Raw genomic sequence first — 26,310 nt, 5'->3', positions numbered from 1 at the left:
GACAAGTCTTCCAAGAGAGCACAAATGAAATCCTTATTTTTATTGTACATTACAGAAAGAAGTCAACATGTGCTTGCAAGTAGCAACCGGGTTTAGAAACGTGTGGAAACGCGACACCTTTATTAAAGCAACCTAAAGGCAGTGGCTGCGTGGGCCACAGTTTGTATCTCTGTTGTCTTTTTGGTTGTTTCCTTGTGGCCCCCATGAGTGAGCAGATGGGGCTGTACACCTGCTTCCACCTGAAGCACCAGAGTCCGTGGTCACTTCAGGCGCTGTACGATGACGGCGTTTAGCAGGTTCGCATCCTTCAGCGTCGCCTTCTCATCCATTAGTTCCTGGTGTGGGAACGTTGTCAACAGGATGAAGGTCGATGCTGCATACTCAGGCCGCGCACTGGGTTGCAAGTGCTTGTCAAGGAGAAACAGCTTGTGAAGCAAGAAATACCATACACATAGACATGCATCAAAGAGCACTGAAGCAACATTTCGGTCTCAAAGGGACATTCAAGACAAATGTGAAATCAGTTTAGAATGACTCATCTGAAATTACAGGTCACTCAATTCCACGGTAACAGAATGTTTACTAGAACAGAAAATGAAGGCCAAGCATCATGTTGGCGCTCTTGTTTCAAAATGCCATCGAAATGTCACCAGGACACCATGCTTTCCAGCTACACACAGTTGCCGCCACACATGCAGTGCAAAACGCGCTACACAAGGTGAAATTAATTGATTGCGGACAACAGGCAAGCGAGACAGACGAGAAAGACCAGGCATGCAACCGGATGGCAAAGGCTTGTAAACAGACGAATTGGTACCGACATCGCTTATAAATGAGCCATCTGACAGCTTCTACCCTGGTGATGTCATGAGGATAACCGCGTTGGCGTTAGGACCCATGAAGGAACTGGGAAATCCTGAAAATTGTGGAGAGGGGCACGCAATTTGTGTCTTCCTCAGGGCTCGTAGTGCGTTTTTGCAAAAAATGATCCTCAGAGCAATCCGTACACATTGCACATTTACTTGAAACGTTCTTTAAAAAAATGCCGGAGGTAGTTTGCGGCCCTAGGGGCCCTGTAAGAAGTTTCCTTCAAAACCAAGAACACACTAGAGCAGATGCGATGCCTTCCAATGAATGTATTCCCACAGAAACTCCTGAAAAGGACCTCATAACAATGAAGATATAAAGAAAGCAGTGCATGTTGTCCCTGTTTGTCCTCAACACGTTTATTCTCAGCTGAGGCAGCACTGGTAGCAATGCCCTGCCTATTGCTCCTTTTCATTTCCTTCTTTCCCCCAGTCCAATTATGGCAAACTTTCAAGGTTGGCATCTGACAAAGGTGCCGCAGAACAACAAAGGGACAACAGGATGGGCAAGACATCTTCACAGCTGCTGCTTCCCCCTTTTGCTAGAAAATTGGCAGTATGTGCTACGAGAGTACTTATGTTCATGAACAACTGCCTCACGACTGGTACCTATGAACTGCTGGCGTCATCCTCGGAGGGGAATAATAAAAGGAGGGCGTCGATAGTTGCAGGGGAGAGGGACCTTTAACGACAAGCTGTGGGCGCCCTCTGCATGTAGTGGACTACACTGGAATCTTACTACCACAAAGTTTAAGAAGGAGGCGAAATTCGTTTGTAATTATATCTATGTTATATCGATTACGTATTGCCCTTTACTGCTGTACATGCCCAATGGCATGCACAACTTTAAATATGCAAAGCCAAAGACAGCTCCGCTGTCCCCTGAACCACTACGTGGTCACACATGTAATGAAGTTCTAAAACAATATCAAAAGAATCTCCAATGGGTGCAACACGTACGCTAGCTTCCTTCTGTGCCAATGTGATGGACTTTTGCTTCCACTTTCCGCTTGGCTCATTCACACTGTTGTGAAACTAGTAAAAAAGTAACGCAGTCATAGAGAACAGCTAACAAGCCACCATACGAAGTCAGTTGCATTCGAGCAGCACGTAGCATGCAACACGGCACACAGCTGATCCATCACTATCACACAGCTCCTCTGTGTGAGTGTGCCGGCTTGGTTTGGCCGACTTGTGGCCTCAGAGATCGCATTGCTGCAATCTTGTGATGTTGCAGGCAACCACGCCTAGCTGCTCCAGCCTACGTAGTGAGTTACAATGAGAGAGAAGTGGAGACTTTGGTCTTTCGCGCACCTCTTTGATATGTGGCGTGCCCCTAAAGGAAGGGCATGTCACACAGGCTGTCACAGCATACACAGTTCGAAAGTTGGAACATCACGAAGGGTTTTTAGCTGAGCTTGCTGGTGCATATTAACTTTTGCGTGAACTGTGTGGAGATGGGACAAGAAAGGAAACAAACGTGAGTGCAGCGTGTTTCTTTCCTTCCTTGTCCAGTCTTCGCGCAGTTCACCCAAAAACTGGAACATTATCTTGCGCTGTTGTCAGAAATAAGACACGAGACGTTAACGAAGCATAGACCACCCATCCACCCTTTGCACCGTACTACCTCGGGAGAGGTGCCTGAAAAGTGAGCGACCTGCCTCTTGGGTCTCTAAACTTGTTACAGTGCTCGCTTGCTTGTCTTGGAGGTCATGTCTTCGTCGCCGTTGGATTGGACTGAGGAGTGCACTGTTGTGCGCTTTGTTCAGTTGCCATGTTGCGCTTCAGAACTACATGTGCACCCTCGTTTTTTTACCACGACTGGGTTTGAAAGCGACTGTCGCAACAGTACAGCACATTTAACAAATATATGTGTTACATCAGGATGTGGTTTCAGTATGTAGGGTCAGAAAATTAAAAAAATGCAATGAAATGAGGTATAGTTAATTGAGAAGGCCTCATTGAGGATACTAAAGCCAACATCTTGGTTAACAAACAGAGTGCCTGCCCCTGGTGGCATTGCACATAACACCAGAAACATTGCTGCAACGCCATGCAGGTAACACGTGCTATGCAACGCAAAATATGCAATCTCCCAATCCACAGCTTCCCACTCTCACCTGCAATCACGAGGAATGAGATTTTTCGTTGCATTGACAAAGGTCGTAATATCTGGGATTGTTATAAGTGGTTTTGACTGTATCTGACTCACTTCTTCCCAGCAGCATTATGTATGGATTGTGACCAATTTCCTTGTATTCAAAAAAGTGTTGCAGCGCCCCTTTAATAAAGGTGCTTAAATATTCCTCCTTTGTTGTACCTTTAAAGCATCTCTACATTTCCTGTGGATATTCAGAAACAACCATTTGTGAATTACTGTGAATGACTGCTTGCACACTGCGCCCGAAACATCTTTGCATCATCCAAAAAAACAGTTTCCATGATATGAAAAATTCCGCAAGCAGGCTGTCCAACATATCTAGCTTGCTTCAACCAAGATGGCTGTGTCCCTGCTAGCAGCGCTGCTAAACCCGAGATGAAAGGTGGCAGCACTGATGCCACCAGTCCGCATGTTGACATCTTCATTACGATTCCAGCTGGAGGTCCGCCATCTTGGTTAAGGTCAAACTAGGTGTGTGGAAATGTGAAACCTCCTCAATGCATGAGGAGGTTTCACATATCACCTATTCAAGCCACACACTGATCGCCAAGTGCTTCTGGTCTGCACAGGCTAGCCACCAAGAAAGGATACACCACGATGTATTTGCGGATGTCCCCTACCGTGTGGGTGTGGTTCATGTGGGCCACCAGCCTGCAGGGGTGACAACATGAAAGAAAGAAAAAAAAATAAGTGCTTTTTCTTGCGTAGAAAATGAAAGCAAGGAAGGAGACAGAAAGCAATGTATAAAAACGTAAATCATTAAGCTGTCAACGAGAGTGGCAAAATAGCTTGAGCACTTCCTGTTCCAAACTGCATTTTATCTCCTCAAAAGCAAGTACAGTGTGATCATTGCAATGACAACATTAGGAAGTATGTGAAAAAACAGACCCCATTGTGAAGCACAGGAGAAGTCACGAATGACGACAAGCTGAGCTTGTCATAAACAACTCAGCTGAAAATTGGCTGCACTCCCACTCGCCTGCTTGAGTCTCACTAAAGCTAATTATGAAAGGCTCGTTGAAGTGCTAATGCCAGCATGCTTATCAACTAAAGGGGCGCTACTGCCTCTGGCAGCACTATCAGTAAATGACACCAGCATGTTGCTAGTACACATGGCAAGTTGCACACACTATGCAACTGCAGCATATTCAAACACTCAATTTACAGCTTGCCACTCTGTCCACCTGCCATACATGAGGGTGAATGTACAAAAACATGCCTGCACTGCTTCTCAATGGGCCTCAACGAAATAAGCCTCTGCACTGAGCACAGCATACTCCACAGTAAAATGAAACGTTGAAATTCCCGTGCACTGTACCTCGTGCCATCCGAGAGACGAATCTGGATGTTGGTCATGGGCTGGGATTCGTCCAGGTTGATTGCTGCCTTGGCATCTGCTTCCGTACGTTCCAGCGGTAGCTCTGGAACCACTGGTCGGGTCAACGTTGGGGTCACACTGTGGGGGCAAGTCAAGTGGGCAGCACAATGCTTCTAGGAGTGCGGACACTAATTTTGAAAGCTGCAGTAACGTTACCACGTTTCATGCACGTGAGAGGGTGACACTTGGGAAGTGTCGTCCATCAATGACATTATCATGACGTCATGACAGAGCAAAATTTGCCGACATCGCACAGCAATAGATCTAGGTGTGACGACGGTTACTCATTAATAAAAAAAGAACATTAATGAGAGCACTGCACGTCTTTCTTCTGGCTGGGCTTGCATGTGGCAGCTGCAGCAATCACATGAATGGAGCGAGTGTGTTGTGATGTCATAATGCATTCACCCACAGAGTGCCAAGAAGGAAACTGGTTTGTAGAAACAAATGTTCACAGTAACTCATTTAGAGCACTCTAGCCTCTCCCACCAGTAGCTCCAATATGAACACTTGGGGGTGGAGAAATTGTTTTCTGTGGCAACAACTGAGCAGATTCCAGTAATGACTGTCGCAATTTAAATGAAAAATTTGAGCTTATTTCAAATTGCGTGCTTCTCAATGAGGTGCCGGCCCAGGCAAGAGCGAGGAGGGGCAGTACTGAGGAGGAGGAGATGCGAAGCGAGGAACAAGAAACGGGGGAGAAAAAAAAAAGACGGCCACAGCAGAGGCAGCAGCATATCGTATGTGAGTGCTCTACGATACTCTGACTGCACCTGGGCTGCCTAGGCAAAACACTGAGATGTAGCAAAAAACTTTTTCCAGCAACTTTTCCACTAACTTTTTTACATCAAAAGTGGCCAAAAGTTGTTAAGCCTCTGGCTTAGGCAATCCAGTAGTCACTGGCGCTTTATTATTAATTCATTCATTACTTCGAACAAGACAGTTGTCAGTTTGTGCACCATCATGTGTGCATTATCCTGTTTCTTCATTTGTGTTTTGTTAGAGCTATTCAGCACACCAACTAGTCTACATGCAAGATTTCATTCTCGCAAGACTCACGAGCCAAGCCGGTGTCCTGTGCCCTCAAAGGCCATCACCCTGGCACGCGGAGGCGCCACGAACTGCTCGTGCCGGTGGTCCTCCATGTTCAAGTTCACCTCGGCGCCATCTGCATCCTGCAGCAACTCCCTCGGGATCTCCCTGCATGTGGAGGCAGGAAAGCATCGACAAATATAAAGCAGACCACGGTAAACTGCTTGTACCGTAGCTTCTCTTTACTGCTTAATGTGATATCGTCATCGGCTGATTCATGACCTCTACCAACGATGCTCAGTCACCCACTTTTTCTAAACTTCTCACTGAAACATTGATCCATCAGGAATGTAGAATATGCGTCTATCACATCCCTTGTTTTAAGCGCTTTTGTTTGATGAGTCACCAGAAAATAACAATAACAGACAATAAAAGAGAACTGCAATGAAATTTTGGGCTGCCTAAAAATCCAATAGTAGACATCTAGAGCAGCCACCGTGCAAAATTTTATGTGTGCAATACGAGTGGATGCTTCCCAAAAGGATTGCACAAGTTGATGTTTTTGATACCGAAACAGGAAAAGAAATGCTGCTGTTACAGGACCCTCGATTCTGAGCAGACAACTACTCGACATGATGCTCGAGATCAGGAGCCGCATGCAGCTGCCCGCAGCATGCTGAAAGAAATCTTAGGTGAGGTGCTGCAACTTTCATCACATCCGCTAATCACCAGGTGCACACATTGTCTGCTTAAACTCTGCTCAAAGGCTGCCAATAAGAAAATTAGATCATTAACAGCTCTGCAAATTTGCCAACATTGCTTCAGTAGTCTACGCTACTCGTATGTTACCAATTTAGCCAAAGTGAAATTTTGAAGCAGTTGGCCTTTAAGTGAATAAGTTACCATTCCGTGAAATTAAACAGATCTTTTTCTGACTGAGAAAACCCCAAGACATGCTACATTTATGCTTGTTATAAAATCAGGTGCACATTAGATTTGGCACAGAACATCTTGATAATGTTAATAATTCCAGCTGTGGCATTTTAAGACTGGTTTTAGTATTAAATTCAGATAGTAACTTACAAGTGTTTTCCAACCTTCAGCCTTTCATGTGTGAAAAGCATCATCATCAGCCTGGTTATGCCCACTGCAGGGCAAAGGCCTCTCCCACACTTCTCCGACTACCCCGGTCATGTACTAATTGTGGCCATGTTGTCCCTGCAAACTTCTTAATCTCATCCGCCCACCTAACTTTCTGCCGCACTCTGCTACGCTTTCCTTCCCTTGGAATCCATTCCGTCACTCTTAATGACCATCGGTTATCTTCCCTCCTCATTACGTGTCGTGCCCATGCCCATTTCTTTTTCTTGATTTCAACTAAGATATCATTAACTCGCGTTTGTTCCCTCACCCAATCTGCTCTTTTCTTATCCCTTAACGTTACACCTATCATCCTTCTTTCCATAGCTCGTTGTGTCGTCCTCAATTTAAGTAGAACCCTTTTCGTAAGCCTCCAGGTTTCTGCCCCGTACGTGAGTACTGGTAAGACACAGCTGTTATACACTTTTCTCTTGAGGGATAATGGCAACCTGCTGTTCATGATCTGAGAATGCCTGCCAAACGCACCCCAGCCCATTCTTATTCTTCTGATTATTTCAGTCTCATGATCCGGATCCGCAGTCACTACCTGTCCTAAGTAGATGCATTCCCTTACCACTTCTAGTGCCTCACTACCTATTGTAAACTGCTGTTCCCTTCCGAGACTGTTAAACATTACTTTAGTTTTCTGCAGATTAATTTTTAGACCCACCCTTTGGCTTTGCCTCTCCAGGTCAGTCAGCATGCATTGCAGTTGGTCCCCTGAGTTACTAAGCAAGGCAATATCATCAGCGAATTGCAAGTTACTAAGCATGTGGTAGAGTATCTAAATTTATGAAAAAAAAAATGTGTCAGTACTCCTTTAAATGGTGATCAAGGTGTTCAGCAACTTTCGAATATTTTTCTGCTGCCACAAATTTTTTGTCACTCAGCATTGTTTGACATAATGTCCATTTCACCTATCAACCCCAATGAATGAGGGTTGCAGTCAGGGTGTTGAACCAAACTGGAGTTGAACCGCTATTTTCAGCCAAACTGGGGACCAAACTGAACCAATATGTTTTCCACCATCTTGAAACCATACCCAAATGGGCACTTTTTGGAGAAACTTTTCCGAACCGGCTCACCCACAGGTTCAGCCCAGGGTCATTTTTGATGAAATTCTGCAGGCTGCTGTACCAACGAGACTAGACGAGGTCTCTTTTGTCAATTTGTCACAGCGCACAGCGTGTCACCCATGTACCAACCATGCTGCCCGCCACTGAGATCTCATTGGCTGGCTCAGCTGTTCGCACTGTCGGTAACAAACTGTCCAGACTTATTAGCATCCAGTTAATGGATACAACATATTTTATACATGTGTGTATATATAACACTACTCTCTCTAACAATTGAATGTTTGTTGATTATTGTTGATTATTGTTGCTATGTGTCCATATTTTAAGTTTTTCTTTTCAACATGCTGTTAACGGTCAGCGACTTCTGTACACATCATAGTACTGCGTTGCTTTGTACTTACTGTTGTTCCCCCCCTATGTAACACCTGCCGAGCCTTTAGGGTATTTGAATAAATTAATTTATATCCCACACCTCAGAATTGGTAGTAGCAGCACTCCTGGTTTTACATTTGTCATCGATGCATTGTATGCACCGCTTTAAGCTCCACTTGAACCATTCCTTGACGAAATTAAAGTTTGCATCACTAACATCATGTACACATTTGTAGACGTTGCCGGGTGATTTTAATGCGAAACATTACCTTTAAGACCCAGTTGACGGAGATGCGCGTGATACGTGGCCATCACAATTCGCATCTGCTAGTGATCTCATAGTACTCAATAGCTCTCGATCCCAACCTACTTTTCAATCACACATTGCTCACAGCTGGATGGATGGCACGTTGGCATCTCTTGCTCTCTCCTCATACAGCCATGACTGGTTCAATAGCGATTCAGAAACTCTTACCATCAAAACATTCCATCCCCTCTTTTCTGCCAGAACAAGCCTCAACTAAAATTCCTCGCAAATCTGGGACACAAAAAATTCTGGAATCGCTATATAATACCGATTGCATCCAAGTGGTTCAACAAGCTTCCCTTCATTCAAATGTGTGGAACACGCTTCATCTCCCATCGAAAAGTGAAATTTTTGGCCTGCTCTAGGAAGACTTTAGAGTGAAAACGATAGGTCGCAGTGAATCATCAAAGTATTTGCTCGATTCTAATGCGCGCCATGTTCTCCAAGAACACTAAAAATTCCTTGGGCAGTGCAATATTGTATAAGACCAAAACCAAAACTATGTTTGTAACAGCCTCCCATCAGCGCCAAAGGGGACCATGGATGTTGACAGTACGAATTTTCGCATAGCATGACGAGAATGATGTGTTACTTCCAGTCTCATCACGAAAACGCATTTAGACGACTAGGTCGACTGTAGTGCATTTCTTAAACACCTCTTCGGACTGTAAGAGCCTAACTAGTTTGCAGTATATAATATAGCCTAATAAACTTATGGAGAGCACACAAAATATACCGCAGCTCAAACATGCAATAAAGTGTGGATTGGACTGGATTACAAGAATGTTTAATGCCAGTAATGATAGCTTGTCACTAGTGTAGATTTAGTTTCGTACTTGAACCTAATGTGCATGTTACATTTTAGTAAATTCTCTTTGGACATAAATTTGCCTTTTAGAATTGAGTAAGTACGGTACCGCTCGTCATTCTTGTGCCCCTTCGAAGGCAGTCACAATGACTACGTCTTATAGCCTTTCTCTCAGACAGACGGTTCATTTGCTACAATTTTTCGTGGCTTGGCAAGTCCAGCAGTACACATTGTTGGGCACACATCTGCAGCTCTTGTAGATCGCTAGGACTAAATCTTCCTCTAGCAGCGATTCCCATAGCTACACCTGCGAGCGCTCACCCCTGGCGGATGGCCTGGAGAAATGCCTGGCTGCCCGGGTCGTCGTAGGCGTGCAGCGGCCCGTCGTCGATGCTGAAGCCGTCCTGCCACATCTTGAGCACCCGTGAGATGGATGACCGGCGCGGCATGGATGTCGGGGACACAGCCTCGCTGCCCGACGCGGTGTCGCCCAGCCGGTGACCCATTCCCTGGAACCAGCTGGCACCGCCGCCCCGGTCCTGGCGGGCTCCATCATCCATTCCCGGCTCCAGCACCTGGGCACCATGCCTGCGGTGCACCGAACAGGAGCGCCACGTTGACACACAAGCATCTGGTACCGCCAAGCGCCAGAGACAATTTTTTTCACCGCTGTACTTCGTGTTATACAACCAGGCAGACCACTCTGCAGGTGCCGAGGAAGTAGCGTAGTTGCCTTTCACTCTGTAATGCTTGCTACGGAACAATCATACACGTATATGCAGAATACCCACACGTGTAATTATACATTACAACTACATCTCGCGGGCGTAAGGTTACGTCGAATCGCATATTACTTGTGCACTTGTGTGCGTCTGGTACGCGATGTATACAATGTTTTGGTCGCAACCACAAGGAGTGCGCCATGGCCACTGCCAGTAGCTGAAATGTATCACTCAGTTAATTCTCTAGTAAAAGAGGTTTCGATCCACAACGCCTTCCATGTAATAGGCACAGTACATTTCGCAGCATAAAAGTACCAGACTTAAAACGTTACATCGAAGCATGTGACGAATACCTGTATCTTTCTTACATAATTAGCGCGCCATTTTTTGGCCATGAATGCAAGCTGCAAGAGATGTTTCCCTAGCCTTCGTAGTGTTGCCCGATATGTACGAAATGAAGTATATGACGTAAAATATTTTTTATTGTTATTTTTTAATTTCGCACACATAACCTGTAGCGTTCAATAAAATGAATCATTGCAGGGGGTACAAAAAAAGAGTATTTCACAATAAACCAAGCGCATGCACAAATGGGCAAAATACAAATTGTGATAGAGGCAGAATAAACGTAGAAGAATAAAGCTGGATACCGTATTTATTCGCGTATAACCCGCACCAAAATGTGAAAAAACGCGTTTAAAAAGTGGGGGTGCGGGTTATCTGCGAATTTTTTCCTTGGGAGGGGGGGGGGGGGGGGTCGGCTTCACCGCAATGTGCGGCGGCCTCCCCGTGTAGTCCGCCATCCCCATCGTCATCGACGCTTGTCAAGCCGATGAAGGGCCAACGAAAGGCCAGCATTGTTGAGCCTCGCGTTAGGCGCTGTTTAGTGTACTTACCCCAGTTTGCACTGTTTGCCTGCTTTGTTTTGGCATCATGAGTGCGACTCGACGGCAGTGTTTCACAGCGAAAGAGAAGCTAAAGATTATAGCCGCTGCCGAAGAAATCGGCAACAGAGCTGCTGCAAGACAGCATGACGTCGACGAGTCGTGCATTCGCGACTGGAGGAAGAAAAAAGAGAGTCTCGAAGCAACGAACCGGGACAGGCGAGCGTTTCGGGGTCCGAAGACTGGCGCGTACCCCCACCTCGAGACGCAGCTTGCGAAGTTCATTGAGGAGCAGAGAAGTCGTGGCCACGCTGTTTCGACTGAGATGGCGCAAATGGAAGCCCTGAAGTTGGCCCGGGAATTGAACATTCCACGTGAGTTTCGTGCAAGCCGTGGATGGCTTCAGCGCTTCATGCGAAGACATGGATTTTCTATGCGGCGGCGAACAACCATGTGCCAGCGGCTTCCTGAAGCCTACGAGGAAAAGTTGTTGAACTTTCAACGATATGTGATCGCACTTCGGAAGGAGCACAGCTATTTGCTGTCTCAGGTGGGAAATGCTGATCAAACACCTGTGTACTTTGAGATGCCGATGGACACGACCATGGAAAAAAAGGGCTCCAAATCAGTCAGCGTGCTGACCGGCGGAAATGCCAAGCTGCGCTGCACAGTCATGCTATGCGCTTTGGCTGACGGCACGAAACTGCGCCCGTATGTCATTTTCAAACGCAAGACGCTACCTAGCATTCCACTGCCCCCAGGAATCGTTGTGCGTGCGGAAGAAAATTCGTGGATGAACAGTGGCCTAGTCGGTGACTGGCTTCGAGTAATCTGGGAGCGAAGACCAGGTGCCTTGCTGGCACGCCGGTCGATGCTCGTACTAGATTCCTTCAGAGGCCACTGCACTGATGCGGTGAAGGCTCGCCTTGCCGAGACCAGCACCGACCTCGTCATAATACCTGGCGGCATGACGTCCATGCTACAGCCACTCGACGTGTGCCTGAACAAGCCGTTCAAGGCACACGTGAAGCGGCTGTATGCCCAGTGGATGGCCGACGGCATTTACGCCCTCACACCGACGGGACGCGTGCGAAGGCCTGATATTCCATTGCTGTGCCAGTGGATCGTGGATGCGTGGAAAGCGATACCGGCCGATTTGGTGCGGAAAAGCTTTAAAAAATGTGCGATCAGTAATAGTTTGGATGGTTCCGAGGACGACTACGTCTTTGAGAGTGGCGATGAAGCCTCGGATGGCAGTAGTGAGAGCGGCGACGATTAAGAATCGGATAACCAGTGACGTGGTGGCGGTCGTTTGAATAAATGTTCTGAAAACGAAATGATCACTGAGTGTGAGTTGCATCTTTCTAGCGCTCATTTTTTTTTTTCAGGTAAACGTGCGGGTTATACGAGAGTTTTTTTTTTTTTTTCCGCCGAGTTCAAAGTTAGGGGTGCGGGTTATACGCAGGGGCGGGTTATACGCGGGTAAATACGGTAAGTTGAACGGAAACAACAGTTCGACAATCAACATCAATGACCAGATCACTTCTGATTCGCACTTTTCAATGCCCTTAGCAGCTCATTACCCACCACGACAGTGCGGGAAGGAGGACTCTTGAAAAACACCTGTGTGGCATCATTCCCCCTAATAATTTTAAATGCGCAGTCACCAATTTCTCAGAACTTGAATGGTTTTCTAGATTTCCCCAGGTTTTTTTCCCAGATTTTCTCAATTTCCCCAGCAACATGTTTTTTTCATGTGTCACTGTGCCTCATAATCATAAACTTATGTTTACCATTGTCTAAGATAACTATATACCTTAATTAATGCATTTTGAATAGTAAAAATTTTTGATATTTAATCAAACTGAGTACATATATGAGAAAAATGACCTCGGAATATAGAATATTATATCTCTAAACACAGTGAAATATAGTTCTCATGGTCTGCTTGAGGACGAAAAAATAAGGCTTGCTGGCATTATTTAAATAGCTCAAATACAGCCATATATAATGCATGTAATGCCATTTGCAAAGGTATGTTGGGACGAATAAGGAGCTGGTAAAGGAAAAACATATGGCTTCCAGTTCTCTGGTGTACAAGGACAATGGCAGCATCGAAAATCAATGAAAAAAAAAGGGGAGCGGAATGTCGTTACATGCACGAAGAGTGTCAAGTATGTTCACGGAGAAGAGTGTGATACTATGGCATCGCAGGTTGTTTTAAAGAGATGCAAACGTGGTAGAAATGGCTAAATGATCAATTGCTTTGCCTAAATCAAGGCAACCGGTTAGTATATCAGCTACCAAATAGTGATGTGTTCATAATGAATGACTGCAAAGTGTTAAGAGTTGTGTGAAGTATTATCTTGTTTTAGTTTTCTAACTTTTAGATGTCGCATGAACCGCACTAGGGCAAGTATGTTGCCTAAATGTTGTCATTCTTCCAACAGCATTAATAAGCACCAAGTTCAAGAAATGCCCTGCGGTGAAATGAAAGCTTGAATTTTAAGCGAGGCTCTCCTGCACATAGTATGGAATCTTTCCTCTTTTTTTTGTAAAGGCTTTCACAATATCGGCCCAGAAATGCGGTATTGCATAAACATATCCAAATCGAAAATCAGAGATCTCAATGGCAGCATTAATTCCCACTGTGTGATAAGGTACGCGTGTAGTAGTAAATCTCAGCCTAAAATCTTGAAACTTCCCTAGGCGAGAGAAATCTAGAGAAACTTCCCCATGGTTGGCAGCTGTGTAGGCCCGGAGCCGACCAATGTTAGCAGTGCTCAGCACAGAGCTGGAAAATGAATGATGGGGAAGGAGCCCCTGGCTGACGCAACAAAGTGGGCCACCTTGAGTAGACTGGACGATCGACATTTTACTGAAACAAAGCTCCTGGGAGCCTGGCCTCGCAGCTCTTCAGCCCAGGAAGCCAAACGAAGTCTTCTGAAGTATCTGAAGGCGATAGGCTTCAGTGCCCGACTGTAGATACACAGTGCCTCGCATAGTGTGGGAATGATCTGGCTCTCTCTACCTTTCCTTCCCCCATCCCACTCCCCACTTCTAAGGTAGAAAATTGGACATAGTTACCCTCCCCGCCTTTCCTTCCTTGTGCCCCCTCTCTTTGGGACACTGCAAAGCAGACAATTTTAGTTTGACATTCGTTCAAGGGGTTACATACCCAAAATACAAGAGCAATAGCTGTACTTGCTATTCAGTAAAGAAGGCAAATGCCTTGTCAAGTACAGGTGAACTGCAGAAATGCTACCATTTTTTCTTTCAGTTTCTCTTGATCATCTCATTAGCAGTTTGCAGTTGTGAGCAGTGTGGTGTTAAGTGCCAAGGGTACCCCAGAAGCCACTGCAGTTTCCAGCACTCCCGCTTCAGCAACGCTGTAGCACAGCAGTTTGCTGGAGAGTCAATTTTCAAAAGGAACGATCCCGAATTCAGAACCATTCTCACTTCTCTTCATAGTTTTACATTGAATTATATTGTCACGTCAATGTGACGATCATTAGGTCTTGCTCTGAATGGAAAACAGCCCGACGGCTTAATGGGATCAACAACTATTTGAAGTAAAAATAAATAAAGCAGTTCGAGAGAGATGACAGCGCCTCCTAAACAAGTTCGTGAAGTTGTAGCATGGCAGCCGGGCAAGTCCTTAGTGAACTGCATGCGACACAGGGAGGCACACACTGAGGCCCCTGCGCTGCGCTAACCTCTTTGCTGCCTTGAACATCTCGACCACGAAGTTCTCCTTGCTGTCAGGTTTCTTGCCTGGTCCGAGGACCTGTTGGCCACTGCAAACGAGAAGAGACACCAAGTGAATTTCAAATCATGGCAATTCTGATTGCGGCAGCATAAGCTTTCAGCAAAGGAAATGTGTGTTTGCCTGCATATCGCCATTTCTTGCCCAAAATATTAAGTACCGACACATATTTTAAACTCTGCTGCATGCTTCTTGCACATTAGAGGTTGACACTTACCGAGTATGAAGATTGCAAAACAGTTAAAATATATTTTATATAGATGCTCAAGCTTGTCTTGAAATGCCTGATCATCATCAATGTTGTTGTGACGTCATGACACGGAGAAAGATTTACAAACGTGTAGTAATAAGTTTGGGCACGATGGTTAGTCAAACTGCCACTATTTTCTTTTTTACCATTCCAAAATGCTCACCAGAAATGCTACCCAGCGTATGAAATGCATCTCTAAATTTCACATCAACAAAAGTATTTGTCATGCAATTCAATAATAGTACAGTAGACTATCAATAATCAAATCTTATTTCATAGAATTTCCCAGTGCCAACGCTCGTTACCAAGAACACAGAAAATGACCCAATACAGTTACACTTCTTCCTTGTTGGCAGATATGTTCCTGGAAAACACAATCTTTTGACACTAATGTTCAATACATTGATAAACAGCGATGATACTAAAATCACAGTTTGATGATGTCTGATGGTTGATGGCCAGATGGGTTATATGTTATTAGATGAAAAGTGTCGAAAATCTCCTTGCTTCTGTTCTGGCAATCCATGGCGGCTTGCCAATGCCTTTCTCCCCCAAGGTGATATTTCTGTGGCAAGGCTGAAAGCTTACCACGGGTTGTTTGTAAATGGGCTACACAAGAATTTACATTGTAGCTTGGAATACCAAATTTCCCTTTCCCATGACTGAAGTGTTCATCACACGACGACGCGCAGAGGTTGCAACTTTCTGACTCCCACCAAGAGCCACATGCGGCTTTTCTCCTGCACCGCCGAGAGTTTAAAGAGCCGGATTGCCCACCTGCGCTCCGAGCCGCCAGCGTAAAACGCCTGCCCTTCTTCCTCATTGGCGCTGTCATCGTTGGTGAGATCCGAAAATCCCCGAATCCTGAAAAAGATGGTGTAAAAAAGGCGATGACGAAGCATGATCAGCTACCACAGGTGCTTACCGCAACGGCACTTTCAAACTCCCTGATTTTTCCCCGGTTTTCCCCCGACTTTGTCTGCAGGAAAAATTCCTTGGCAGTTTATGTGGAATATCATGGGCTGACATAGAGAAGCCCATGATGTTCCACCACACTAGTAAGCTGTTTAAGTCACACAACGTGCACGGCCAGGTTTGGCTGAATCCCGCGTTTCAAGATATTCAAATTACTCAGCCAGGCTCTCACTCACAAAACCAGCAAAAGAGATCATTATTTGGAGATTGCTTAGGTTCAGCTGAAAACTTTGCTCCCTTCTGCAATACCACTAGCTTCACCACAACCACTGTGGGTACCGATTTTCCAGATTAAAAACAGCTCGGGTGAAAATTCCCTGTTCTTTCCTGAAATTTTGAAAAACTGAAAAATTCCACAAAATATTCGGGTTTTTCCCGTTGGTGGATACCTTGGCTATGGAAGCTCGGATCTCTCTCTCCTCAGAACCCCTCCTCCCACAAGCATCATAACTTTCCTTCCTTCTTATGACATCACTTTGGAGCCTTTATTCTTTTTGATTCTGTTATGCTAGAAGTTGTTCTATGTGTATCTTATATGCTACACCGTAAAATAAGGGGTTAATTAAGGAATACATTTTGAATGACAGTTAGATAATCTTCCAAATGAACAAGATCACATGGAGGCTTATTACAGCCTTTAATTGCACTAGAAAAATTAAAAGAGTAATAATGTTAATGTGGCTTTGGCACAGCCATAACTTTTTAGCATGGCATTTTCTAATTGAACCATACTGAGGTAAGAAAACGATATCAAGATTTTAAATTAATACCTTCATTAATACCAGTTTTTCTATTGTATACTTCATGCAACAATTTTAGTCAACATGCTACATTCAGTGTTAAACCTCAAAATTCTGATTTTTAGCACAGCATGATGCATAGCCTACAGCAGCACTTGATACAATGGAACGAGCCCTCAGTTATGTTATTTATTTATTGGAATACTCACATTCGCACCAGCAGGATAGCCTGACAAACAAATTATTAACTGCTCTACTATTTAAGTTTTCACTACAATGAAATTTCACTATTTTTCTTTTCTAAGGCCAGAATTAAAGGAGAAACAGTTCTAACTTCCCTTGAGATGGAGCTTTGAGCATTACAAGGTAGTATAGTACCGACAGAATTTTTGTTTGGTTTTATTTCTTTATTGGATAGCTGTTGATAATATAATTACACTAGGGAGGATCAACTGAGAGCACTCCAACTAATTATATGTATAATCCTTCTCATGCAACCACTTCAAAACGTGTGCCAAGTGCAACGGAGTTAGAGGAGTGAAAAAGGAGACTACTGACATCAGCGAAACTACACGCATCAATCTCGTGGCATCAGCAGCTTCCGAAGCTGTTCGAGAAAGTCGAATGTGGGACAGCAGTCCCAAGCAGTCCGGGACTGTGAAGGATTGATAATCAAACAGGCCCCGTGTATAGCCCTCATCAGCTGCCGCACGAAACTGCGTGTCACGCTCTCAGGTTGTTTGTGGTACCATGAGACCCCCACCTCCATTTTCGGTGATGTGAATAGCCTTTCCTTTTTCACGTCCGGAATCGCGCTGCACTTTGGAGCGAGTTTTGAAGGCTTGTATGAAAGGTGCCGCAATTCATTATTTGTGGCGCTTCTCAAAGAATTCAGGCTTTGTATTGTAATTATGGGGTCAATGGCTACCTGGGTCAATCGCTTGGCAGAAGATTGTTGAGCTGAAGCAATACAGCAGAACTATGAGTAACGAAATCGAAGGTCTTCCGTAAATCGAGAATGAAGACTTGAAGAAAACTGTCGCGAACATTGCTAAATGCTTCGGAACTGATGTCGCAGAAAAAGACATTGACATCGCGCACCATGTATTGTCGAAAGATAAAAAGTAATCTAATGTGATCGCCTGATTCCTCACTAGAACTGCGCGAGACAAGCTGTTGTCTGCTGCAAAAAAGGCTAAACTAGGCAGTGGTTGTCTTGGTTTTGGCAAGAATAACCCTGTTTATATAAACGAGCACCTCTGCATGGAATTGAAGGTTCTGCTCAGTAAAGCACGGCAAGCAAGGCGTGAAAGGGAACGAAAATGTGCGGGTATCGCAGGGCAGAGTTTTCATGAGGGAGGCAGACAGGACAACACTTTTACATGTAACTTCTGATGCCAATCTGGCTAAAGTAATCAAGCCTAGTGACAACCTAACTATATTTTTTGTAGAGAAAAAAGGCGATGCATTCCAGTGCATCTGAATTGAACTCGTATGTAAGCGACCATCATATCCAGCTGCTGACGTTTTTTCATGTTAATATGCAATCAGCTCGTTTGAAAGAAGAAAACTTTCTCTTATTTCTTGACGAGTTCCAACTTCTGATTCTCTGTTGTTATGATCACTGAAACTTGGTACCGCAGTGACACAGACGTGTTTCGTATTGACGGATATAATGTTGTATACCAAAATAGAAAATCAAGAATTGGCGGTGGTGTATGCATACGTGTAAAGGCTGGATTTGTGAATGAATATGTTGAAGATTTGTCTCTGTGTACAGAGGACATCGAAGCTTTAACCTTAAAGCATCAGAGCTGTATGTTTGTAGTAATGTACAAGCCACCTGATGGCAATATTGATTCAATTATTCAATATTTATAAAATCTATTTTCTGTTGTCAATGAGCGTAACTATACATTAGTGCTGGGAGGAGACATTAACATAGATATGTTGAGCAATACACCTAAACAGACGCGACTTTCAGACTTTCTTGCTTCCTTTCTCTTAAGGAACGTAATCACTATCCCAATGTGTATTACTGATACCAGTTCTACTCTACTAGACTTGTTCATTACAAATAGTACAATATAGGCAGGCATCCTTGATGCCCCAATAAGTGATCATTTACCCATATATTTAGCCCTTGACAACATAACTAATAAAAGGAGTCAAATCCTTCCTGCCATTTACTTTCAACAAATACATTCACGAACACTATCTTCTTTCAGAGATGAAATTAGCACAATAAACTGGAGTAACATTCTATCTTGCTCCTCCTCTGATTTCGCTTATGATGGTTTTATTGATACCCTACGTTCTGTGTATAAGAAATATTTCATTTACAAAGCTTTTAAGAGACTAAGGCAGGCGTGCAAACCTTGGATTTCTCCAGCAATACTTAATATGATAAAAGAAAGAAATAGGCTTTATAGAGAGTTTCTGATAAAGCGAGGCACGGATAAATTTAAAGCTTGTAAGGCATACAGAAACAAACTCACTAAAATACAAAAACAAGCTAAACGCAATTATTACTTCATGATGTTTGATGGTGTCATTGATTCAAAACAAATGTGGAATAAACTAAATTCTATTACATCTACTAAACAAGTGACTAACAATATTTGTGAGCTGTCTATCAACAATGAATTATGTAAGGGTGCAGTGCTTGCAAACAAATTCAATTAGTATTTTACCTCATTGGTTGACAGTACTCATAAGTGTGATTAATTAGCTTATTGGCCTCCCCTTCTGACTGATTCTGTTTGCAAATCCCGCAGACGCACAGGAGGCCACAGTGTTTTTCAAAATTTCAAAATTAGTAAAAGCGAGGACATAGACAGCTTAAAATTAGAATCTATAATATTTATCTTAGACCTCATATGTGGCTGCTTGGTTCAAATTTGCAATATCGCGTTTACCACAGGAGTGTTTCCCCAGAGAATGAAAACCGCTAAAGTAACAGTTATATATAAGGGCGGAGACAAGAGCATTTTAGGTAAATATAGACCGATTTCAATTTTGCCGTTTTTTTTTCTAGGGGGTGCGAAAAACTTATTTTCATTCGACTCTAAGTTTTTTAATAGGGATAAAGTTATTACGTTGTCCCTGTTCGGCTTTCAGTCAGGCCTATCTACCGAAAGTGTCTTACTTAACCAAAAGGAATTGATTCTAAGGAATACGGAAGCAAGAAAACTTACCCTAGGAATATTCCTAGATTTCTCCAAGGCATTTGACAGCATAAATCATGCTACGACGTTAGAAAAACTCCAATGTTATGGCGTTCGTGGTGTCATTTTAACTTTAAAGGGACACTAAAGTGAATAATGATTTCTTCTGCATCGGTAAATTACCGCTCTACAACACCGAAATCACCACTCTTACAACGATCAAATAAAGTCAAATAAAGCGCAAGAACGAAATACAGGTGACGACGCCTACTTAAGTTTCCACACCTGAGGGCTGCGACGTCTTGGATTTTGATAGCATCTTCTAGGGCCTACTAATAATATATAGCGGCACAGATTGACTACACTGTGTTCTAAAGGAACCATATATTAAACATGGCAAGTTTCGGGAACCTTTATTCAGCCAACGCGGCCCAAATGTGAAAACATACTGTGGAATCCCTGACGTCACGCTGACGTACAGGCGCTGGGGTTTCGGCACGAAATTCAAATACTGATACTTGGACCTTCATTTTCTCATCTAATCATCAAACTATTTTCTTTAAATGACTGCCTGCAGGGTTCTCAAACAATGCTTCATTAGTCTAAACTGATTTATTGTTTCGCTTTAGTGTCCCTTTAATAAAAAGCTATTTATCAGATTGGCAACAGTGCGTATCACTCAATTGAGAGTTATCATCCATGAAAGTTAAGAATGAGGTACCCCAAGGCACCATATTGGGACCCCTGTTTAATATATTTATTAAGGATATTGTACAAATTGACAGCTCTGTAGATTATGTAATCTATGCAGATGACACCAGTATATTCAATATTTTCTGGTGAAATAGCTGATGACCACATGGTGTCTGCAAATGAAGTCCTAAATAAAATATACACATGGACTATAGAAAATTCACTACACATTAATTGCTCCAAAACTAAGGCTATACTGTTCCGTGCGAAATCCAAGCTATACAAAACGTCTCTCAAGCTAACCCTTAATAATAATGAAATTGAGTTTTCCCAACCTATCAAAACTGTGTGTGTTCTCCTTCATGAACATATGGCATGGAATTACCATACTGAATGCATAAGCCATAAACTTTGCAGAGTTTTAGGTGTGCTGCGGCGCCAGTGTCAGAATATATTACCTGTAAAACAAAAACTATTACAATGGGGGCGTTTGCCTAGCAGCACTGAAACATCCCGGTGCTAGAGAAACGGGCAAGCAAGCGCTTCTCATTGTCGTTTTCTTTTTCACCAGCACCATGCCCAATGCCTTCAGTACACTATTATTATATAACACTCTTTTTTCTTCACATTTATACTATTGTCATCTGGTTTGGTCCACAGGCTCTAAAGCATCATTAAATAATCTGGTCGTGCTACAAAAAAATGTCCTGCGGTGTATCGAAGGTGTATCACATAACACACACACAGCTTCATTATTTATAAGTATAGAGTTTTAAGAGTAAACAGTTATTATGAATACCAGCTTTTGTCAACTTTTATATAATAAATACGCAGAGGAAGTACGCTCTTACGTACAATGGCCGATTTGCGACCTATTCTGGCCAGTCGCCCTACTCGACATACAGAGAATTCGTGTGTATCATGTCCTTGTACTAATTATGGAGTGCAAATATTATATTTCTGTCTTCCGAGTTTACTAAACAAATCAAAATTAACAGTTGAAAGTTTACGTACCTTGTCCAAAACTGATATACAACATAGAATGTCCTGAATGTGCTATTCATGCAATCTTAGGTAATTTTTGTGATGATTAATTAGTGTCATGCAGTTATCTATTGCTTTGTTATTTAATGTTTTTTATGTATTTCAGAGTTTTATGTTACACTTTGCTGCGACAGGCCACATGCGTGTCCCTTTTGTATTGTCGCTCTCTGCTGCCTGTAATTTTGTTTTCTGGGTGATGGGGGCCAGTCAAGCTGTGAAGTGCAGCTTTTTTCCCATCCCACCTAATCACGTCTATGTGTACTCTTATGTACCGGCCATGTAGTTGAATAAACTCAAACCTCAAAAAGTAGCAAAAGGTTGGACAAATTTTTCATGTCACTGCTCCTTCAAAGTTGTTAGCGTAAAAAGGCAGGCTGCTTTACTAAGTGGAACAGGTCACACTGTGTTTGAGTTAGCGAGACGCTCACCTGGCGGATGACCTGGCTGTTGGCTTGTTGGCCGCTATGGAGACGTGCTTCGGACTTTTGTTCTGCTCGGGTGGCAACTCTGGGGAGCTCTGCTGGTCCATGCTCTCTTCGGGATCCTCGTAGAACGAGGCGAGCGCCAGCTGCAACACCAGCGTGTTGTAACAACATTTAAAGCAAAATTTTAAAGTGAACGAGCAAGGTATCTCTAAAATGCACAGACCCCCTAACCCTTTCTGGTCCGATGGTTCCTGTAGGGATTGTACTGATTTGCATGAAATATCCGACATCGAGAAAAACAGACAACAATACTCTTTTCAGAAATTACGGGGTCAGCAATGCTAATTACATGTCAACTTTGTGCCGCAGATAAATATGGCTCTCCCTGAAATTTCACAAATGCGAATGCCTAGCATTACGCTCAGGTTAGGCCTCTGCGCTCTACTTTCTGAGTCTGATGCCCAACGCATACCGTATTTTCGTGATTCTAAGCACCCCCCCCCTCTATTTTCGCGAAAAATTTGGAAAAAAGGTTGCATGCGAATCTAAGCACCCCCCTATTTGTTAGGAAGCGCGCGTAGCCAAGGCCTCCAAGCGCGCTTGCTCACTCTGTCATCGAGCCGGAGCCGTCGGAGTCCCGAGGTGGCACGGTGTTCGCGGCGCGAGTATGCCGTACAGCCGGACTGTACGGATGTATGGCGAAAGCTACAGAAAGCATCCCCACCAACCATCGCAAAGTGGATTTCGGACGCTTGGAAGCGGGTCCAAGTGGACGTTGTGGTCAAATCATTTAAGAACTGCTCGATCACAAACCACTTTGACGGAACGGAAGACGACCTGCTGTGGGATACCGAGAGCGGCGGTTCAAGCGGTGCGACGAACTCGAGTGGCAGCGATAGTAATTGAGCATCCGACACAAGCGGTGGGTTCACTGAGTGCACTGATTTTTCTTTTGAATGTTTGCAAAATAAAATGTTATTTCTCGCACCCGTCTTGTCGTGATGTTGCAGCGAAAAGAGGGAGGGGGGGGTCATTCTAGATTTTTCGAATCTAAGCACCCCCCCTCACTTTGGGCATCGCGATAGTGAAAAAAAAGGGGGTGCCTAGAATCGAGTAAATATGGTATATCCTGCCTCGGGTGGCACAAACAGGGTTTTCAAATAATCTGTGGCCACATTTCACATCATTATGGTTGTGCATTGGGAAGTTTGAAGATTAAATTTCAGGAGCACTAGTGGGAATCTTTTTTCTTTATTTTTCCCTCAACTTAGGTTGTTCAGATTCATGCGATACAATATTTTCACTTTATGCAAGGAATTTGGACCGGAAAGGATTAATGGAATACATCGCACTATATTCAATGGCTTCGTTGATTTCCACAAATTGCTTATATTTGGGCTACCTTAATCTTATGCCACGTGGGCTCATTTTTGGCCAATCCCCCGCACGCATATGTGCCAATGTGACACAAGAGGTACTGACTTAAAGGAATACTGAAGAGAAACGCCAAAGCATATTAAACTTATAAATTATTCATCTGAAACATTATTTATATTAACTTCACGGTAATAGGTGCAAATAATAACAGGAAATGAAACTAAAGATTGCACTTTCTGAATTTCACACTGAAAGCAAAGTACCGGTACTTCAGTATTCATGCCATACATTTTAAAGTTTTTCTTTTTTTTCATGCATTGGCTGCCGTGGCTGGTAACTTGTCAAGTCGATGGCTCCTTTGGAATATGCTGTAGTGATCACTGATAAAAAATTATTGGGACAAAAGAAGTATGTTACGTTCAGCAAGACTGAATGATTAGGCTTCTGTAATAAACTATTGAGAATTTGTACCAAGAACAGAGCTTTTGTAAGCGAGAAGCTGAAAAGAAAGAAAAGAAAAAGAAGTGGCACCACCTATTTTGTACTATAATACTTTAGTGTACTAGAGTAATCTAGTACACTATAATAATACTTCTCGTCTGATGTCAGCACTGGCACAGAGAGTGGCAGAGGGTGAGGGTATGTCGAGAATATGTCAACAAAGTCTGTTATGGCACGGGTGATTCTAATTGAGGAGCAGCAGCAGGACCTTCAGCGTCAATTTTCTGCACAACAAAAGTCATATGCTGGCACACAGAAAACGATGATAGACATGTAGATGAATAACCTACTGATACAACTCAGATTAATATTTCCCCTTAGAGCCCCTATAATTAGGCCTGAGCGAATGCCATCAAAATCTATGACGTTATGGCTGGCTGGTACGGGAACTTCAAAGCGGCATTGCTGTGCGTCTTTCTTTTGCGCCTTTTCTGGTTCACCAAGCCACTCATCATGGTAAAAGCGGCCTTTGTAATATTGTAGATGAGCAATACACTAATTCAGCACACTTCATTTATCACTTCAGTGTCCCTTTAAATGCATTTAGAAGTAGATTGTACTTGTCTGTGCCATATACCTCTCTTCACTATTCTCCCCTTGGCATCATCAAACTGTCTTCGTCCTTGTGACATATAACTGTCTTCTCTGCCTATGAACGACACCTGAAGTTGAGAAGTGCAGTCCGAACGTGACGCTGTGAACATTCCAGTGTACTCGTCATTTAAGTTTGTGTGCCTGAATGAATAAACTCCAGTCGTTCGGCAAGCCTGCAGTGCGTAAAATTTTGCTCGGAGGTGTACACTGTCTGCGCTTCGTACACTGTTTGATCTGACTTGAGAAAAAATTTAAAAAAGAACTTGGAGTTGCCATGCCATATTTCAGCAATTATGATGACAGCAAGGTGCCTCCCTGTCATTCAATGACAGGGAAGCGCCAACTTATAGGGCTGGGTTGCTTTCCCGTTTCAGTGAATCCCAGCATAAGTTCAATACATTCAATGTTCAACGTATCGCAACAATGGATTACAACTTTCCTGTTCCCCGTTTTTGTGGATGCAAGACCATTTTGTGAACTCAGTCAAGGCGAGAAGGAGAAAGGAAATGTTCACATAAACAGCGAAGTAGCCCTGCGGCACCCGTGATCAAAGGTGTTTGTTTTAGTTACTAGCAGGCGGCGAAACCACGTCCATACAGCAACTCGCTCAGGCTCATACGACAGCGGCTTTTCATTAATTTTTTTTGCGGGCGAGCTAGGCAAGCAACGATACTACGACTTTTCATAAGTGCGGGCCAAAACAAACAAATTCTATCTTTTAGCGAAACGCCAACGTGAACAAACAGTGGTAACCGCAAAATCTTCTTCTGAAGTTGTTAAAGTAAATATCAAGGGATTGCGCACGCGTGGAATGCAGCAATCCGCCGACAATCTGACGGCTACGACCGACTCACCACTGACGCGGTGTGTGCAGATTGTAGGCATTCGCAAGTGATGCAAATGAGCTCCCTGATTTCAAGCGGTGGCTGGCATCTAGACGTGTCAGCTGCCCCAAAGTATCGCCGCTTTCCACCATGTCCCAGCCGAACGCGTAGCGTGTGCAATAAAACTACAAACCGAACAGCAGACAGAACGGCGGCTTCGTGTAATAGAAAACGCAATGCCGTGTTTGTCCTTCCATAAGCAACGCAAACGACTAACCGACACACAGCGGTCTACTAACCGACACACAGCGGTCTACCTGGAATCAAAATGCCCCCGTCATGTCAACAATGCAATGTTTTTCTTCCTAAACGTAGCGCGCCAATGGCAACAACCAACACGTTCCTCGAAACTATAAGACGTTTAGGCCATACTTTAATCCCTAGCTGCGGCCAGTGCGCGATTAATTCAGGTTGTTATTCAAAACTGCAAGGAAACTGGCTAAGCGCACCGGCGTTGGTACCAGCGCGACTCGAAACCTAGGAGTGCGGGCGACAAAACGGACTTCGCGGGCGACAAAATCGCTCCCTCTCGACTTCACTTTCCGGGGAACAGTGTTCTCACCTGGAGATTCCACGACGCGGACTCGAGACATAGCTTGGCCCGGGAGCTGTCAGCGCCGGTGACACCGCAAAATTGAGCGATCAAATCCGAATGCTCATTGCTGTCCGCCATGCTGCCCGATCAACTATAGGACTACAGCGGAACTGCAACGAAACGGAAGTTCATGTACGAAAATCTCACGCTGTGTGCAAATTAAGCGCTCGCATCGCTAGAGATGCTATTGTAAATGGCCATGGTAGTATGGAAGCAAAAATAAACATTTAGAGAGGTGCCTTCATTTTTTTTCGCAACGTGCACAGAATTTATTTAGCTTAGTGATAAAAAAATTGCAACGAATGTCACAGAGAGTGGCACTTTTGGGTCTGATAATCTAATAAACGTAGTAGTAGGTTAGAGTAGGGTAGTAGATCGTGTTCTGTGGTAGTGGCACCTATGTATTGTATTGCTGTCTGTCGCACTCGGGTCGGCCGTCTATGGGGCGTCTCAAATCGAATGGCATGCATAACGGCACCACCACGACAGTAAAGTTTAGACTATCCCAAGCCAATACCTCTTTTTCTAAAGGAGTCATTGCCCGAGTTAGCCA

The 26,310-nt window shown here is 43.9% G+C and overlaps 1 protein-coding gene across 1 annotated transcript; it reads right to left on the bottom strand.

Annotated features, from left to right (window-relative positions):
• Positions 1 to 25: 25 nt before the first annotated feature.
• LOC126517987 (NSFL1 cofactor p47-like) lies at positions 26 to 25,862 on the bottom strand. Its single transcript, XM_050167830.3, has 9 exons — positions 25,725 to 25,862; positions 21,810 to 21,949; positions 15,540 to 15,626; positions 14,463 to 14,543; positions 9,462 to 9,728; positions 5,465 to 5,605; positions 4,346 to 4,483; positions 3,619 to 3,678; positions 26 to 393 (listed from the first exon to the last, which is right to left on the bottom strand). Exons 1-9 carry the CDS (start codon positions 25,833 to 25,835, stop codon positions 261 to 263), a joined length of 1,158 nt encoding a protein of 385 aa, XP_050023787.2. The 5' UTR covers positions 25,836 to 25,862; the 3' UTR covers positions 26 to 260.
• Between the last annotated feature and the right edge of the window lie 448 nt (positions 25,863 to 26,310).

Source organism: Dermacentor andersoni, chromosome 11, assembly GCF_023375885.2.
Source record: "Dermacentor andersoni chromosome 11, qqDerAnde1_hic_scaffold, whole genome shotgun sequence".
Taxonomy (NCBI): Eukaryota; Metazoa; Arthropoda; class Arachnida; order Ixodida; family Ixodidae; genus Dermacentor; species Dermacentor andersoni.
The sequence above is the reverse complement of the archived record's forward strand: the minus strand, read 5'-3'. Positions and strand labels throughout refer to the sequence as shown.

Coding starts and splice junctions, on each gene's coding strand:
- LOC126517987 (XM_050167830.3), bottom strand. CDS start 25,835: ATGGCGGACAGCAATGAGCATTCGGATTTGATCGCTCAATTTTGCGGT. Junction 21,950..25,724: donor CCGCGTCGTGGAATCTCCAG/GTGAGAACACTG, acceptor CTGGTGTTGCAG/CTGGCGCTCGCCTCGTTCTA. Junction 3,679..4,345: donor CGTCTCTCGGATGGCACGAG/GTACAGTGCACG, acceptor TCACCCCTGCAG/GCTGGTGGCCCACATGAACC.